The 17,661-nt window shown below is 52.4% G+C and overlaps 2 protein-coding genes across 2 annotated transcripts; one reads left to right on the top strand and one right to left on the bottom strand.

Moving 5' to 3' along the window:
- The first annotated feature begins 426 nt into the window (after window positions 1–426).
- Window positions 427–5,633, top strand: LOC121449034 (phospholipase A2 inhibitor and LY6/PLAUR domain containing). The gene is made up of 5 exons (XM_041653236.1): window positions 427–496; window positions 1,349–1,465; window positions 4,735–4,887; window positions 5,065–5,208; window positions 5,403–5,633. The coding sequence occupies exons 1-5, from the start codon at window positions 427–429 to the stop codon at window positions 5,555–5,557; spliced, it is 639 nt and encodes a 212-aa protein (XP_041509170.1). The 3' UTR covers window positions 5,558–5,633.
- Window positions 5,634–8,608: 2,975 nt separating this feature from the next.
- On the bottom strand, window positions 8,609–16,331 carry Irgq (immunity related GTPase Q). Its single transcript, XM_041653478.1, has 3 exons — window positions 16,063–16,331; window positions 15,097–15,628; window positions 8,609–13,922 (listed from the first exon to the last, which is right to left on the bottom strand). Exons 2-3 carry the CDS (start codon window positions 15,624–15,626, stop codon window positions 12,689–12,691), a joined length of 1,764 nt encoding a protein of 587 aa, XP_041509412.1. The 5' UTR covers window positions 15,627–15,628; window positions 16,063–16,331; the 3' UTR covers window positions 8,609–12,688.
- Between the last annotated feature and the right edge of the window lie 1,330 nt (window positions 16,332–17,661).

Raw genomic sequence — 17,661 nt, 5'->3', positions numbered from 1 at the left:
GACATGCTGGGCGCTCCTAGGTTAGGACCCAACCCACGCTGGGCGCCTCCTTGGGAAAAGAGAAGAGGGGGTGCCAGTCTCCGAAGTTGCCCTGCACCCTCAGGGAATCAAGTGACCCAACTCCAACCTTAGATTAAAAAAAAAGAGGGGGGGGAACATGTAAGATGTAAGTGAGCTTCTGGGTCCAGGTGGAAGAAGGCACTGGCAATCTAAAGACCTTAGGTGCCCGTGCAGAAAGGGGTTGGGTCGAAGATGTTCAGTTTTCTTATGGGATGCTGGCTCCATGACTCCAACCTGGAGGCTGTGGAGGACTGCCATGGGTTCTGACCTCAGCTATTTCTCACCCCAGGGTGAAGGTGGGACCAGACCCGCCCTTGCCCCGCTTCCTATAAGGGCAGAGGACCTGGGACTGCAGGCTCACACACCATGAGGCTGTCTAGAAGACACAGGACCTTCCTGCTGGCTTTTGCACTGCTCTGCACCCTCTTGGGTCTCGGTAAGTGACAAAGGTACCTGGCCTCCTTCCTGGGGTCTCAGGGGGCACTGGGCAAGGTTCTCAAGAGAGAGAGGCCCTGAAAAATCAGATTCATGAAGGATGGACAGGGAGTAAGGAGGAGAAAGCCTGGGTCTGAGAAGGCTTGATGGGCGTTAGGAAAAGACTCAAAACATTGCATCTGAATTCTGGGAAAATCAGATGAGAGCTGGTGATTAGAGAAAATCTTTAAAACGTAACTAATTAGTAAGGACAGATAGAAGTGTTCTTTCTGTCTGAACTTAGAAGAATTCAGGCCTTCTGCATTCCCAAGCCAGCTTCACTGTCCCTGGAACCCAGATGGCTGGGTTCCTCCTCTGTCAGCAGTGAAGTCTGGACCTCAGTCTCCTGCTTTGACTTAGGACCCAGACCTCAGAGTTAGGTACCCCTGCCTGAGTTCCCAGACTTCTGTGTTACCTTCAGGGAAGTGAGTTCACACCCTGGGAACCAGCTGGACCTGAAATTTTACAAAAGCCCCATAGAAAACTCTGCCACGACCCCTCCCTGCCTCTGAGAGTGCTCAGAGGACCCTGGCGTCCCAAGTCCCCAAGCCTTGTAATTATTTAGTAAAACAGGCTCTGTGGTGGAGTCATTTCCCGCCCTGGAAGCCACTTCGCTGGCATGGCCACCGCTTCCTCGTCAGACTCCGGACAATTGCCTGGACAGTTCTCAGTGCCGCCCCTCCCACGAAAAACCAGGAAGACCCTAGTCCCTCTTTCAAAGTCATCTCTCCTGTGAGCTCCAAAGCCCAAATCATGGTCTGAAGACCATCCCAGCCATGGCCACACACCCTGTTCTTTGCTCTCCTCGCTGCAGGGTGCCCTCTAAGCTGTGAAGTGTGTAAGGGCTCGGGACACACATGCAGCGGGAAAATGAAGACCTGTGATGCCGACAAAGACGCATGCGTGGTTCTCGTGGGCGAGTCCAGCACAAGTAGGAGGGTGTGGCTTCGGCCAAAAGGGTCGGGAGGGATGGGTACCTTCATGGAAGAAGATACTACCCCGTCTATGGGGGATGGTTACAAGGAGTTGTGGGAAGAAAGAGGTGGGAGAAATGTGGTGTGTTAGAAAACGCTATGGTCGGAGATTCTGAAACTGAGCGTGTCCTGAACAAGGGAGGATGGAGAGATGAGGCAGCAGTCAAGAGCACTGGCTGCCCTTGCAGGGGACCTCTGTTCAATTCCCAGCATGGTGGCTCACAATGGTCTATTAACTAAAATTCTAGGGTTCAGACGCCCCCATCTGGCCCCCACTGGCACTGCATACTTGTAGTGCACTTACATACAGGCAGGCTAAATACACATACACATAAAATAAAACGGGGGGGGGGGAGGGAGGGGAGGGGAGCTGCTGGGGGGAAAATGAGGGGACACAGGAAACTAGCAGGAAGTCAAGAGTCTTTTTTTTTGTTTTGTTTTGTTTTTCAAGACAGGGTTTCTCTGTGGCTTTGGAGCCTCTTTTTTTCTTTTAATGTTTTTACTTGTAATTACGTGCACGGGGAAGGCATTATGCAAGTGAGAGCAGTGCTTGCGAGGTGGGAGGTGAAGGTCAGAGTCCTTGGAGCAAAAGTTCCAGGCAGATGTGAGATACCGGATGTGAGCTGAACTCTGCTGGAAGGGCAGTTGATGCTCTTAACTGGAGGGTGGGACAGAAACCTGGAGAGCCAGGAAGGGAGACAGATGGTGTTAGGGTTAGGGGGAACAGAAAACTGACTGGAGGGGGACTGTAACCCTGAGGAATGGAGTCAATACAACTGGAGAAAGTAGAGATGTCGGGGAGGGGTGGGGAGCAGGAGGGTATTTAGTAGTCCAAGACTAACCAGCTGGGCTATAGAACAAGATCCCGACTTTAAAACAAACAAAAACAAGGGGAAGAAGTAGGTGGAAGGGAGGGAGAAAGAGGAAGTATAAGGAGGGGAGGAGGGGAGAAAGGGGAGAAAAGAAAGGGGGAGCAGAAAAGGCAAGGAAGAGGACTGGGGAGCTAGAGGAAGGAGTGGGGAGCCTCAGAAGTACAATGGGAGAGGGGACCTGGACTCAATCAAAGAGAGCACCCCAGACCTCAGAGAGGAAGAAGAGATAGAGAACAGTAGGGTGTGTTCATCCTTGGTGGAAAGAGAGCCTTAGTTCCAGGAACAAATGAGGGTCATGTCGTTGGTCTCTTTTAACGTTAAAAAGTATGTTTGTGTGTGTGTGTGTGTTTGCATATGTGTGTATGTGTGCATGTGTGTGTATGTGCATATGTGTGTATGTGCATATGTGTGTATGTGTGTGTATGTGTGTATGTGCATATGTGTGTATGTATGTGTATATGTGTATAGGTCAGAGAATAGCTTGTGGAGGAATCAATTCCCTTTCTACCACGTCGATCTCAGAGATTGAACTCAGGACGTGAGACATAGTGGCAGGCACCTTTACCCATTGAGCCATCATCTGTGAGGGCAGGGAAATACCCCTGCAGCTGCAGTGAGAGAGGAAGGTGGGCTTGAAGGCTACATTCAGCCAGGATTAGGTGACGGTGGCCAGGGAAGAACGTGGGAGGACTGGAGGACTGTAAGCCAGAAGGGAGTGAGCAGAACCAAGTGCAACAGCCAGGAGACAAGGAAGGGGTAACCAAAATGTCTGGAGTAAAGAGGGAAGAGCCTCTGGGCTGGAGAGTTCAGGATTGGGGCTATGTCGGCCATGCCCTGTAACAGGCAGGGACTGAGGGATGCTGGGAGAATCTGGCGGCCAAGTCCAGCTTTGCTATATTGAATAGGCCTTCAGCCATTTGTGGCAGGTTTGAAACTTCACAGAAGGTGGGGAAAGTCCACCTCACACAGGCACAGGGGTAGCCTCAGGCGGCTTGGGAAGGACTTGTATCCTTGGTGCATGGGTGAAGGAACCCAGTCAGACAAGCAGGGGGGCTACCTACCAGCCTCTGACACCAGGCAGATTGAGAATGTGACCTTTCTGAGCTGCTATGGGGCCAGCGAGACCTCTCAGCAGGTAGAGGGTCTGGTGTGGAGCACTGAATTTGATGCCTCATCCTGCAAGATGGTGGAAAAGAACTGACCGCTGAGAACTCTTAGCACACTCACTGGGGGCACGTGTGCACATATCTATAGACAAAATTTAATGAAAATTGGTTAGTGTGTATGTATGATCCATGGTGCTAGTCCTAGGGGACAGTCACAGAAATGAAAACCAGAAGAGATGGTGAAGAGAACACTGTAGATTGTCATCATCTGTCTCGTCTTCTCCCTTCAAAGATTCCATGGCATAGTTCTGTTTCCTTACTTACATTTTTGTTTGTTTGTTAGTTTGTTTTTGTTTTTAAGACAGGGTTTCTCTATGTAACAGCCCTAGCTGTCCTTGAACTCACTCTACAGACCAGGCTGGCCTCGAACTCACAGAGATCCACCGCCTGTGCCTCCCAAGTGTTGGGATTAAAGGCGTCTGCAGCCACCGCCTGCCCCCCCTTACATCTTTTGGAACAATTTCATGTCTTCCTTTAGTTCATTCGCCAACCCAGCTGAGCTCGAGTTCAAACGTTTTATCCCTAACTCCATCATGTACTATTTTATTTTTGCAACTTAACTACGTCACAGCAAATCATTTCTTTCCCTTGAAGATCTTCTATTTCTATCTCTGGGGCTTGCCTGGCTTTGCCAATGACTGTGTAAAAGGCCTAATGGTTCAGTCACATAGAGCTGTGTGCTGTGGTGCAAACCGTAAGACCCTACCAAGAAGCTCCAGCCCAAAGGTCCAACAGCGCTGTAACGTGTGTTTGTGTGTGTGTGTGTGTGTGTGTGTGTGTGTGCACAGCCACCCTGCCGGCAAGATGTTAAACATTATTTTATGTGTATGTGTACTTACATCTACCTGTTTGTATGTGCATGTAAGCGCAGATACCCAAGGAGGCCAGAAGAGGGCAACAGATCCCTGGAACTACAGTTGTAGACTCAGAAGTGGGAACTGGGAACCAACCTTGGGTCCTCTAGAACAGCACAAGTGCTCCTGACTCAGGAGCCATCTCTCCAGCCCTAGTTTGTGTGTATGTGTGTGTGTGAGAGAGAGAGAGAGGGGAAGAGAGAGAGAGAGAGAGAGACAAAGAGAGAGAGAGAGAGAGAGAGAGAGAGAGAAGTCCTGTTAGGGAGGTAGGTAGGGAATGGTGAGATGAGGAGGGAAGGGGAGGAAGTGGTTGATTCCTGTTCCTACTCTGCAGAGGGCCGAAAGTCAGTGAGCACCTTCAAGGCCTGCACGAAGTTTAAAGACTGCTACTCCGGCTTCGTATCTACCACCATGAGTCCCAATGACTACATGGTGTCCAACGCCCACTGCTGTCAGAGCGACGGTTGCAACAGTGTCTCGGTGCCCCGTAAGTGCCACCCCAACAACAGGATGCCTGCCCTGTGACATCTGGCAAGCCCTTGCTGCTTCAGGTGGTCCATTTCCTGACCCGCAAACTCCACCAACCCAACCCGGTGATCCCCAGGTTCCAAGGATGTTGGGGGTAACAATTCTTCCAATCTGCTTTATACTCCATCATTCACAGTTCCCCATAACAATCGAACGGAGAACGGCCTGATGTGTCCCTCCTGCATTGTGCCCTTCCAAGAGACGTGTCCAGGAACCCAGACAGCCCGTTGTGTGGGCCCAGAAACACACTGCATCTATTTTGCTGGCAATGTGCAGGCTGGTGAGCTAGTGGATAGACTTTGATGGGGGGAGGGGCGTGTGTCAGAAACAGAGGTCCACACTTCCCCCATTACAGGTGATGGGAGGGGGGAGTTCCGGAGAACTGGACAAAGAAATAATGGCGCAGGGCGGGGATGTGTGTGTTAGACTCCCGGGTCATGAAGAAGCTGACTCTGTCCTGAAATGTCGTCACAGGTATTATCAACACGAAATTTGCCACGAGAGGCTGTGCCACAGAGAGCGCCTGCCACACCAAGGCTGGAGCCGAGGTGCCTTCAGCCTCCTACCTCTACTTCCTGCGCCGGGCAGACTGCCTCCCCGCGCCCTACCCACCTGGCAGGGGTGAGTGAAGACTAAGGAGTATGTGTCTTGAGGTCCCCATTTGTCCTAGGCCTGCAGCTCTTCAGGCACCCGTAAATTAAAACTGATGAAACAGAGTAAACCTCAGGTCTTGTGACCGGATGCATCTTGGGAGGGTGGGTGTAAACAGTTTGGGTCCCAGCGTTCTTTTCTGACTCTTGCCCCTCCTCCCGCTCCAGTTCAAAGAAGGGAGGGTTTCTATGTGGTAACACAGGCTGAGGTAGAAAGATCGTGAGTTCAGGATGAACTCGGGCTGCATAGCCAGACCCTGTCTCAAAAACAAACAGAAAAAGATCCAGGTGGTGCTGGCTGCACACCTTTAATCCCAGCACTGGGGAGGCAGAGGCAGGTGGATCTCTGTGAGTTCGAGGCCAGCCTGGTCTACATAATAAGTTTCATGACAGCCAGAGAGCCACACAGTAAGACTTGGGGTAGGAGTGTGTCGGGGGGGGGCAGGCCAGCCTGGGCTACAGGAGAACCTGATCTTTTAAAAAGAAAAAGGGTGAAAAATATGTGGTCCTTGCTTTTGAAGGGCAACATGTCAATCTCCTAAGTATGTTATCTTTTATAATCATGTTACGCTCAGAGCTCCATGAACTTGATTTGTTATTTACTGCTATTATTTAAGACTCTCATTATATAGTGCAGTCCAGCCTCAAACTCAAGGCAAAACTCTGCCTCACCCTCTAGAGTGCTGGGATCATAGCTGCGAACCCCACCCAGTTGGAATTGATATTGCTCCACTTCACAGGTGGAAACATTGAGGCGGATGGTGGCTAGCACTTGCCTTGAGACAAACAGCTAGGATGGGCGAGAATCCTGATTTGAACCCTGGCCTGTCACACACGCCAAAGGCAGTGGCCACCTCTCCTGACTTGACTCTCCCTCTCTCACCTGCTTTTACGTCTGCAGCGGGTGCCTATTAATAGTGAGAACCCCAGGGTTGTTTTATGACGAAGACAGCTACTTTAAAAGCACTTCCAGCAGTCGGTGCCACCTTTAAGGGAATGATGGCTCTTCAGACACTATGTCTCAGTAAACACTAATCACTGTGATAGCTGCCACTTAGCGTGGCCATTAGTTGGCAGGTGCCACTGCACCAACTGGAGCAGGCTACATTATGCTACAGTAACAACTTCCTAATCTCAGCTGCCGAAAACAACAAAGGTGTATGAGTCAGCTGTGCTGCAATAACGCCATGTAACAAACCAGCCCCAAACTAAGACTTTAAGACAACACACCTTCTAAGGTTGTGTAGGTTGGGCTGTGCTGGCTCTCCTAGCTGGTTTGATCTAGAACCGGCTCTTCCGTGAACTTGTGCGAATCCTCTTCTTCAGTGGCTCTCTGGCAGATGTCCTCACGGCATGAGAGTCAAGTGCATATAAGGTGTTTGTTGTTGTTGTTGAGGTTAGCTCTGGTAGCACCCCACTGACTAAGGTGAGTCACAAGGCCAAAGCCAACACAGGAGTTTCACTGCGAGGGAGGGGTATATATCTGCTGAATGAGCACCCATTCACAAAAGGCTGATGCTTCCCTTCGCTCTACAAGTTTAGCATAATCCAAAGCGGGTTTCTGCTCGATCCAGGCATGGATCAGCCAATTTCTGTGCCAAAAGGAAGTACCTAGAAATGCCTCACCTGTGTGATTAAACACTGTGTGACCCAGGAGTGGCTCAACACTCTCAGCTCCATGGAGGGAGCTGGTCACATGGCCACACCTCACCGGAACTAACTCCTTCCCTAGTCAGAAGGCTGAGAGCTGGGTAGTTTCAGAAACAGCGGGTGTGCTGGCCTTTGAGAGGTGGCTTCTCATCTTTCCTGCTTCAGTCTGCACAGTGGTACTACCATTCTCATCCCTGTTTTCAAGAGATGAGTCTTGAGACTAGAAGGCGATGTCAATCAGTTTGAAGATCACAGAGCTCAAATGTAACAGAGCTTAGGGTTTTAGCAGGGCTTGGTAGAGTATACCTTTAAACCCAATGCCTGGGAGACTGAGGCAGGATAATGAACTGAAACATAGCCTAGGTTACATACCAAAAGCCTTGTGAATTTTGTGTCAGTAGTAAGGATAGACCTACGGCCTTGACTATGTTAGGAAGGTGCTCTTACCACTGAGCCACGCCCCCAGCCCCTCACTGGGGGATTCTAGGCAGGGGCTCTACCCCTGAGCCACACCTCAACCCATCACTGGGGATTCTAGGCAGGGGCTCTACCCCTGAGCCATACCCCAGCCCCTCACTGGGGATTCTAGGCGGGGGCTCTACCACTGAGCCACACCCCAGGCTCTCACTGGGAATTCTAGGCAGGGGCTCTACCACTGAGCCACACCCCAGCCCCTCATTGAGGATCCTAGGCAGGGGCTCTACCCCTGAGCCACACCCCAGCCCCTCACTGGGGGATTCTAGGCAGGGGCTCTACCCCTGAGCCACACCCCAGCCCCTCACTGGGGGATTCTAGGCAGGGGCTTTACCACTGAACCACACTTGAGCCCTCACTGGGGGATTGTTAGAAAACGCATTGAGCTTTATCCCCAGCCCCGGCTTCACAACCTGACAGTGATGGCAGGGAGCCCAAGGACAGCCAGGGAGGAAACCCAGTTCATAAGCACTTTTCAAGCTTCTGATTGCATCATGTTTGCTGTTGTCCTAGTGGCTAGAATCCAGAGTCAGGCTGAGAGCACATCCAAGTGCTTGTCCATCACAAATTTGGAAGCTCTTAAAAGTCACCAATTCACCAGGCAATGGTGGCGCACGCCTTTTAATTCCAACACTGGGAAGGCAGAGGCAGGTGGATCTCTGTGAATTCAAGGCCAGCTTGGTCTACAGAGTGAGTTCTAGGACAGTCAGGGCTGCACAGAGAAACCCTGTCTCAAAAAAAAAAAAAAAACCAAAAGAATTTTTAAAAACTCATCAAGTTCAAGGCTGGGGGAGATGACTCAGAGATGAAAGCGCCTTTCCCACCACACGCATATACACATACACACATGCGCGCACACACTTAAAATTAATAAATCAAACCTTTTACAAAAACACACACACAACAGGACTTCTACTCTTTTATTTGTTTTTCCAAAACACACCACAGGTTGACCAGACTGTTGGATTGTCCCCCATTCCAATAGACAGTTCCTTCATGAGCCAGAAGTGTAGGACTCATTCTCCCCTAAGCTGAGGAGGGCATCTCATCTGCTCACCGATTTTGGGAACCTGCTCTTCTGACAGGGCCAAAGCCAAGGTTCACTGTACCGTTGCAATTCCAGCCTGGAGGGCTGACATTTCCCAGAATCCCTGCGTTCAGGCTCTTCCAGACCCCAGGAGCCTCATGGGATCACCCTGCTGGCAACCAGCGGCTTGTCCACAAGGAAGAAGAGTCTTTTCTATTGAGACAGGCAGCTCACTCTCAGCTTTACTCATACCCCGAAAAAGCCTAAAATCCTAACCAAAGAGTTAGGCACCATATGTAGTCGCTTACCCCTGTAACCCCAGAACTTCAGAGGCTGCTACACACGTTTGAAGCCAGTCAGCTAGAGAGTAAGACATCATCCTACCTCGGAGGGGGAAGACCTAGTTTAGAAGGCAACCATTCCTGCCTGCAACCCAGGATGGGAGAGGGACAGGATGACCCCTGGGTTCAAGCGTCTGAGACAGCCTGGACCCTCAAGTTACCAAAACAACAAACTGACAAACCACCCACAGGCCACAACACAACAGCGCTGACCAGCACACGCAAGGGCTACACATGCTGCTTTCTTCTGATGTGTCCAGCATGCGCCTGCTGCCTGGAGGAGAGAAGGAGCAGCAGCAAAGCCCAGAGCAGGGATGCCAGGAGGCACCAAGCTGAGGCATGGTCAGAGCTGGAGGACCAGGATTCCAAGGCCATTGCCAGCCACATGCTGAGTTCGAGGAAAGCCTACACCATGTCAAAATACCAAAAAATAAATAGAAGGAGCAGAGTGTTGGCGAGAGCAGGGCACTTCATCGGAATCACAGAAGGCGCCAGGTTGGCTGCCTTACTGTTCTCAGGGAGGTAGGGCCCAGGCAATAGAGACTAACAACTGTGTTCAAGGTCTTTCAGGAGCAGCAGCAGTACACGGGAGCTGGGTATGTGTTCGAGTGTGCTCACATGCCAGGGGGCATGCTTGGACACATGCACGCGTATACACAGCAAATTCTCAGTACCTGCAGTGGTAACTAACACTGTTGACTTACAACCTACAGTCACTGTCCGGATGTGGCTATGGAGGAGTGTCTAGGCTAACTGTGAGACCACATACTGTTTGAGGAAGCATTTGATACACCGTAGTCCTGGGGTGAAGTAAAAGGAGAAATCGCACTGAATACCAGAATTTCTCTCTCTGCTTCCCAAATGGGGCTGCAATGTGACTACCTGCTCCGCCCTCCTGCTGACATGACTCCTGTCCCAGTGGCCTGTATCCATAGACTCTGAGCTAAATACAGTGTAATTTTTCTCATAAGTTGTTTTCCTTGGGTATGTTGTCACACAACAAGAAAGCAACCAATACAGCTTGCTAGATGCCATTTGCTGGTGACTTGCCCGATATCCTCTTACCCAAACTAGGTAGGACCCTCTGCCCCTGGATTTGCGCATAGACCTCCTGTAATCCTACAGCCACTTCATATCTGTATTGTCACACACTGTGGCCACTAATCACATGTGATTAACGCCACTGAGAAAAGGCAATCTCAAATTTTATTTGTATTTGATTCATCGACACATCACAGGTTTGGAAAAACTATAAAGCCAGGAGGTGGTGCAGGCCTGCAATTTCAGTTACTCAGGAGGCTGAGAGAGGAAATTCCCAAATTCAAGGTCAGTCCAGGAAACTGAGACTTTGTCTCAAAATCAAAAGAGGATGTAGCTCAGTGGTAGAGTCCCGCCTAGAGTCCATAATGAGGAGCTGGGGGCGTGGCAGTGTTAGAGCCCCTGTCCAGAGCCCCCACCCCCCATGAAGGGCTAGGGACAGAGTTCCAGAATAAAGTGTTTGCCTTGAATATGTGAGGCACTGGATTCAAACCCCAGCTTCGGGGGAACCTATGAAACCTAACTGAGGCAACGTGGGTATGTGAATTGGGTTCTCCACCTATGAATTCAAGTATTTCCAATCAGGTGTGTGAGCTGAGGTGTGCTCAGGTGTGAGGGACGCATAGGCTCTCAGTGAGAAGAATGCCAGGTATCTCAATAAGAGCTTTAAAATGGAGCCAGGTGCTAGGGCTCAGGGCTGTGCAGGGGCCAAACCACAGGAGTTCAAGGTCAGTCTAGACTAAATAGTGAGATGGGACTCGTAGCTCAGACGGGCCTGCGGCTCTCCACTGTCGCTGAAGATGGCATTAAACCTCTAGTTCTCCTATCTCCACCAAGTGCTGGGGTTGCATGCATGTGCCTCCATATCAGGTGCCCCCTCGACTCGTGTGGGGGCAAATTGTGTCAGTGGTGAGAGTTCAAGGTTAGATGGGGGTGGTACCCGACTACGCAGCCCTCAGAAGCTCTCATGGTTCTAATGCTTTCGTTTGGCAGATACACAACACTCATTCAAGTGATGACAATGACCAAGCTGTGCCTCTCCCTGTTTACTCTCCCACTAGGTGCTTGCTTCTCCCTAGCTTGTGCCTTTTTGTAACAAGATATTGACCACCTGAATTCCAGGCCACATGCCAATGATCAATAAACTAAAATACTAAACACTAGGCACCTACCGTGTGTCAGGCACTGCTCTGGGTGCTAGGGTACACCCAAGAAAAGGACAGGCACGGGGCAAGAGCCAACAACCAGGTGAATGAAAGAACGAACAAATAAATAAAGCCATTATCGACACAGGAATGATCACATGGCCAGGGTCAGTGTAAGCTACTTGGGGTGATCAGAAAGCTTCTAAAGGAGCCATTTCAGGGAGATCTGATGGATAAGGACCCAATCTCAAAAAGATGGGGAGGCAGAGCATTCCACAGAAAAACAGAAAATCACAAGTCCTGAGGTGGGACCCAAGCATCAGAAAGACAAACCAGGCTTGCTGGAGATGGATAGGGAATGAGAGGAGGCAGGGGCCAGGTCACACAGTACCTTGCTGTGTCGATGAGTCTCTGGCCTGCATCTCTGAGCCTGGCGGCCCCATCTACCCAGTCCTCCTTTTCTGTTTTGACACTGAAGAACAATACGGTGGCACATCCCACCTACACAAAGCTAGCAGCACTGTGGTTTCTGCCTCACTCCTGGTACCTTCCCAGAGAAGTCTAGACTGCTGCAGCAGGACATCCCCTCCTCGCCTTTCCGAAACAGCAAGAGCGAAGCACTCCTTATGACAGAGGAAACCAGTGATAGAGTAAAGCGGAACAGGAACACACATGCCAGAGACCCTGGATCACCCAGCACCTCTAAAGTGGGGGTAGTCACACTGCTTCCCAGTAAAGCACGGGGAGGCATTTCTCAAGTGTGGGTCTCTACTCTTCCATAACGAAAAGACCCCATTCCCAGAATCTGGCCATCAGGAGACCACCATGCCTAGACCTCTGGTTCCTTCCCTTCAATTTTGTGGGACAATGTTCTCTACACCAAAGCCTCCGAGATCAAATGGCGGACGAACCTCCATTCTCCATGAGACCAAGGCGTCTCTACAGGGTTTCCTACCACACAGGAATTGACAACCGAGTCCCACGTCTTAAGCACCAGCATTTAAGACTCTCATGGCTCCTGAAATGAAAAACCTGTTCTTTCCGAGGCAACTTACACATCTTGTTTCCCATTGGGACCCAGCCCTTCAAGGGTTCTAACTCCCTATAGTACCAGGCCCACAGCCATAGGTCCACTCACAGGCAGTAATCTAGGCTTAAATATCTAGGACCAGGTGCCAGCTGGAGGCCAAGAGGCTCCCATTTCTAGGAGCCCAGGCCCCCAACTCCCTTCACTGCATTAGCATCTGAAAGGCAAACTAATGGCGCTCAGACCCTACTCCCATTCATAACCCAGGAAATCAGGTGACTGTATGTTGCAGATTTCAACGAGAAGTCAGTCTCCTTCAAGTCCCCGGGTCTGAGTACCACCCCTCAATCTCAGAGGCTGTTGGGCCAGAAATCAAGTCACCAGACACCCCAGCCCCTACCACACTCCTCATTGGTTGGGCTCTGGGGGTCCCAGCACCGCCTCAGCATCAGCCAGCATCTCATCCAGGGCCTGCAGCAGTACACCGTGAGCAGCACGGTAACCCAGCCCACCTGTCGCTGCTGCGCCACCTGCGGGCCATAGGAAGGAGAGTGCGCCCAGCGCAGCGCCTCCCGCTGTGCCCTCACCTGCCCAGGACCCCAGTCTGGCCTCCACCTCAGCGCGTGTCACTGGGCCCGGGAAGCGCGTGCGCGCGGCCAGCACTCCAGGAGCCAAGCCCAGGGCGCGCTCACGGCGTGCCACTGCCGTTGGTTCGAGGCCCAGCGAGCGCCGCCACTCGGCCAGCTGTCCCCGGAGAAGCGCCACGTCGCAAGCCCAGCCCAATCCTGGTACTGGAGCGGCCGCCGCCGCCAGGCTGGCCAGCAAGGCTGGCCTCCACGCTCCTGCCCGCAGCGCTGCCGCCTTCCTCTGCGCCGCCTGGGGACTTGAGGGTGGCAGCGCCAGCAGAAGCGCCCCGGACTGAGCCGCAGGCAGTGTACGCTGCAGCCAGGTTCCCAGCCCCGGGAGACCACCTAGGCGCAGAGGGAACACCGGCGGAGGCACTTCCTCCAGCACCTCCCACGGCTCATCTTCCGGGCTCCGAGCAGCCGTGGGCCCTGAGTCCCCGGAACCAGGGTTTTCTTTTCCTTCGCTGCGTGCATCCCCTGACTTCCCGCCGCCTGCATTCTCGAGCTTCTCAGGTTTTTCTTCTTCCAGAGCCTCGGGTGGATCCTCGCCCTGGCCATCCGTGCGCACACCGACGAGTGGAGCATCTGGGGACACCAATGAGCGGACCTGGGCCCAGTTCTCTTCGGTGGGAGCCCCAGGGGTGACGAGGATCAGGGCATCATAGTGGGTCGGATGAGGGGTGGCAGGAGGGGATGTGGCCGTGGGGCCCAAGGGAACTGTCCAGAGCACCACGTTGGGGCGCTCTGGAGCCGGATAAGGGGTGGGTCCAGTGGGCTCCGAGGCAGGCGCAGCACCTGGGTCGCCAGGATCCAGGCCCAGTAGCATGTCCAGCACAAGTCCTACATTGGCAGCGCCGGCCACCGCCAGGTCCAGTCGCGCGCTGCCCAGGCGCTCAAGGCCAGCGCGCACCCACGACAGTGCCGCCTCTAGGCCACCCGTCTCGAAGGCCTCGCGCACAGCTTCCAGCTCTGCTGCACCCAGCACCTCGAAGCCATCCTGAGCAGGTGGCAGGAGCCTGCGGGGGTGGGGGAGGGAGAGAAAAAGTCAAAGGCAGAAGAGCTTTAAAAGCAGAAAAAGCTGGGCGAGCAAGAACCTGGCCACGGTTATATTAAAAAAAAATCTTTCTGAATTCCAGGAACTAAAGCAAAATAAGAAATCAGGTGGGGCGGGACCATAAAGTTAAGGGAGGGTCTTAAGGGCTGCCCAGAGGTCTGGATACCACAGGTAAACTTAAAGTCAGGTTTTCAACAGAACCGAAAACGAGGACTCGGTATCTTCCCTGATACAACCCTCAGGACTAGGGAAGGCTTCTAGGAGGTGGGGCTTAGAGGAAGGCAAGGACGTAATGGCGAATGCGCCGTGGCTTAAGATGTCCCCAAAGGCTTTTTTCCTAAGGGTGGATGTTAGGAAGGGCGTGTGAGGGGAGAATTCACCTAGGACTGGCAGGGCAGGTGAGGCTAGTAAAAAAGAAGTGCTCTCGGGCAGAGGCAGCCCCTTCCTGATTCATAAACTGAGGGAGCTGGGATGGGGTGGGTTTAGGAGAGAGTCAGTAGGCTGTGTGCATCTGAGAGGGAATTGGGGAATGGAGGAGTTGGTCGACCAATCAGAAACAACAGAGCTCCTTCCTAAAGTGTTTGGCGCTAGGAAAAGGGGGAGGGAGGGACGGGGAGTCACTTGAGAACCAAGCTGATGAGTAGGAGGGTGCTGGAGAGTCTTCGGGTAAAATCTTCGAGGGACCACAAATGTCACAAAGTCCAGCATTTTGTCTGTAGACAGTATTTGCACATGTCTGGGCCTCTCTCAATTCTAACAAGAGAGAGGGGGCCTGTGATGCCAGATAGCTTACACGAGCTAAGATCTTTGTGGCAGGCCCTCCAGTTGACCCTTGATGGGTGCATGTTTTAAATAACAAAAAAGGTAAAACAACAAAACAAACAACAAACAACAACAAAAAAACGAGCCCTCAGCACTCATTTATGATGAAACGTCCCTGATCTCAAAATCTGTGCTCATGGGTGGTTGGGGGAGTCTAGGCAAAATAAGTAGGATATGGAAAAATAGACAGCCAATAAAGTCTTGCCTCTAACTCTCTAGGAACAGGGCTCGAGAACATTAAAGACCACGGTAGCCGAGCTGGGTCTAGGCTAAAGACATCAGGCCACCCTACCCAGCCCGAACCGTTCCCTCACCTCTGCAGCGCCTCCGCCTGGGTCCGCAGCACCACCTGCAGGCGCTCCAGCTCTTCGCAGCGGTCACTGCTGCTGCAATCGGCCGGTAGCACAAAGAGAGGAGCAGCTCCTAACCCAGCACTGTTCAGCATGGTCGCAGTTTGATCCCGGGCCTGAGCTTCATTCTGGGAATCTCCAGGACGGAGATTCCGTACAGCCAGCAGCGGGGTCCCTCGGGCCAGGGCGGCCCGCGCTGCCTCTCCCAGAGCTGGGGTCAAGGGCTCCTCAGTCCCCTCAGATCCTGGTAGAACCAATACCAGCAAGTTGGCCTCCGCCGCCCAGGGTCCTGGAGCTGCGGGTGGGCAGCTCAGTTCGCCTAGGAAGAGGCCTGGGGCCGCAGCTCTCAGAACGGGGACTCCAGAATCCGGTCGTCCTTCAGGAATCTCTACCGTTTCCACATTCTTGCCACATAACGCGGAGATCAGCGCGGACTTTCCCGAGCCCGGAGGCCCCAGGAATAAGGCAGTCACGTCACCCTGCGGCAGAGGCATTGCTGGAAAGCAAGAGGTGGGGAAACACAGGGGTCAGGAACACGGGAGACCTTCTGTTTTGTTTTCGTTTGCTTTTTTTTTTTTTTTTAAGACAGAATCTCACTGTGTAATCCTGGCTGGCCAGGACTCAGAGATCCTCTTGCCTCTGCCTCCCAGAATGCTGAGATTAAAGGCGTGCACCACCACGCCCGGCAACACCCTTTCCTAGCTGCCCTACGGTAGATCCAGACTTCACTCCTCCGGTCTGTCCTCTATTTTCATTCTCCAGTGTGACTGCAGGACCTAGAAACCCAACGCCAAGGGCCTATTCCCTGGAGAGCTAGGTGTCTGTCCATTCTCCACACGAATCCTTTCTATTTCAAAAGCTCAGAAATCTGGCTGCAGTCACTCGGGGACCCGAGGATGGCCCTCCCTCTCCCCGTTCCAAATCACCAACCGAGCAAAGTGTAGACACGCCGGGAGAACAGGGGGAGCCCCGCCCCTTAAGACGAGCTGCTGGAGGCTGAAGGGGTCGGAGCGTCAGGATTCAGAGACATTCGGACGCCTTCGGGTGGCTCTATCTTGACGTCATTCCTTCCAAGACCGGGTGTGTCTTGGAACGCCGCCGCGGAGAGACAAGTTCTTGGCAGCACTCAGCACTCGAGACGCTCTCTCTTCCTAGCTAAGGCTGTTTGGGCACTGGAACAATGTAGCTCGAGCGCGTGCGCAGAAAGCTTAGTGGGTGGTGCCCCACCACGACCAGCAACCAAAACGCCTGCGCAGTGAGTATAGGCTTGTACGGCAAAAACAGTCCGAGCAGTAAGCTTCGAGTTGTACGGAACTCTCTGCGAACGTCATCACCACGCTCCAAGTACAGGGAAGGACCTCTCCACCTGCCAGTCCCAGGATCTGGCTGACTGGCTGTGCTACTGCCGAAATACAACCTTGAGCCTGGCTGGGAGACACGGGTGGGGGCAACAGACCCGGAGTTCACTGGAGTCTGTAGACTGGAAAGAGTCTACCCCGCTCTCCTCCGGTAGCCGCGCTGTGGCGATCGACTATCAGGCGCAGTTAAGGGACAGTCCTCGTGCTATGAGGAGGAAAGCTAGAGGGCGCAGCGAGCTTGGGGCAGAAGGCTGTGCGTGGGAGCAGCGTGGTCCAAAAATGAGCTAGAAGCTAGCGAGCGCGGCGGTGGCTATGGGTGAGACAGGACTCACAGATGTCAGAGAAGGGTGTCTCTTGGAAAGAGGCGGGCTAAAGTGTGAGTGCCACTACTTGTCTGGACCCTCGTGAGAAACTGGGACAACGCTGGTATGAAAGATCAAAGGTTCCATCTTGTCAAGGCTTTGTTTTGGTGAAGATCAGAGGTCACAGGGACTTGAAGATCGAAGTGTCAAAAACCTGAGGAGTCTCTCGTATGAGACGGTTGAAGCTTTTCTAGTGAGTGTCATCGGAGTTCAATGACTGTAAAAAATAAATAAATTAACGGGCCTTCTGTGGCCGGTGACACAGGCGCAGCCTCACACTTTTTTTTTTCCTGTTCTTGATCAGAACATGGGGGACATCACTATGAAGAGACCGCGGAGCGGCAGGCTTCTCCAAGGAGAGGGAGGCAACCTCTTTGAGTACTTGCTGGATAGAGGGGGTGGTGCAGGAGTAACCCTAAAGGGACCTGAAGTGGCTGCAGTGACCCTAGCTGGCTAGCTATGTGCCAGAAATGGCCTCCTCTCATGATCAGATGTACCCACTCTGAGGACAAGCATTAGCAGGATGCCATTCTGAGGTGTAAGACTTTAAGACAATCCTGAAGCCATTTTTGACAATTCTGAATCCTCTCAGCCTCTGTGCCATAGTGCTTCCCCTCCTCCCCTGGGAACCAAGGACCTAACAGCTACACTTGCACGTACTCAGTTCCTCAGTTCCTGAACAATTACCCATATACGTATGTTTTGATTCAGTCCCCTGGGAAACAGGGTCAAAATGACCTCTTACCTCATCTGATCTGGCAACAGCTCTCCAGTCAATTATTGGTAATAGTTCTTTCAAATAAGCCAAT

The sequence above is a fragment of the Microtus oregoni genome, unplaced genomic scaffold (genome assembly GCF_018167655.1).
Source record: "Microtus oregoni isolate MIOR12 unplaced genomic scaffold, Mior012 000006F_ref0000085, whole genome shotgun sequence".
NCBI classification, from domain to species: Eukaryota; Metazoa; Chordata; class Mammalia; order Rodentia; family Cricetidae; genus Microtus; species Microtus oregoni.
The sequence above is the reverse complement of the archived record's forward strand: the minus strand, read 5'-3'. Positions and strand labels throughout refer to the sequence as shown.

What these genes read in the sequence shown, in the direction of transcription:
- LOC121449034 (XM_041653236.1), top strand. Translation starts at nt 427, where the DNA reads ATGAGGCTGTCTAGAAGACACAGGACCTTCCTGCTGGCTTTTGCACTG. An exon ending in CTGCACCCTCTTGGGTCTCG is followed by an intron (nt 497 to 1,348) that starts GTAAGTGACAAA and finishes TCCTCGCTGCAG; the next exon opens with GGTGCCCTCTAAGCTGTGAA. An exon ending in CAACAGTGTCTCGGTGCCCC is followed by an intron (nt 4,888 to 5,064) that starts GTAAGTGCCACC and finishes CATCATTCACAG; the next exon opens with TTCCCCATAACAATCGAACG.
- Irgq (XM_041653478.1), bottom strand. Translation starts at nt 15,626, where the DNA reads ATGCCTCTGCCGCAGGGTGACGTGACTGCCTTATTCCTGGGGCCTCCG. An exon ending in CAGGCGGAGGCGCTGCAGAG is followed by an intron (nt 13,923 to 15,096) that starts GTGAGGGAACGG and finishes CCACCCCCGCAG; the next exon opens with GCTCCTGCCACCTGCTCAGG.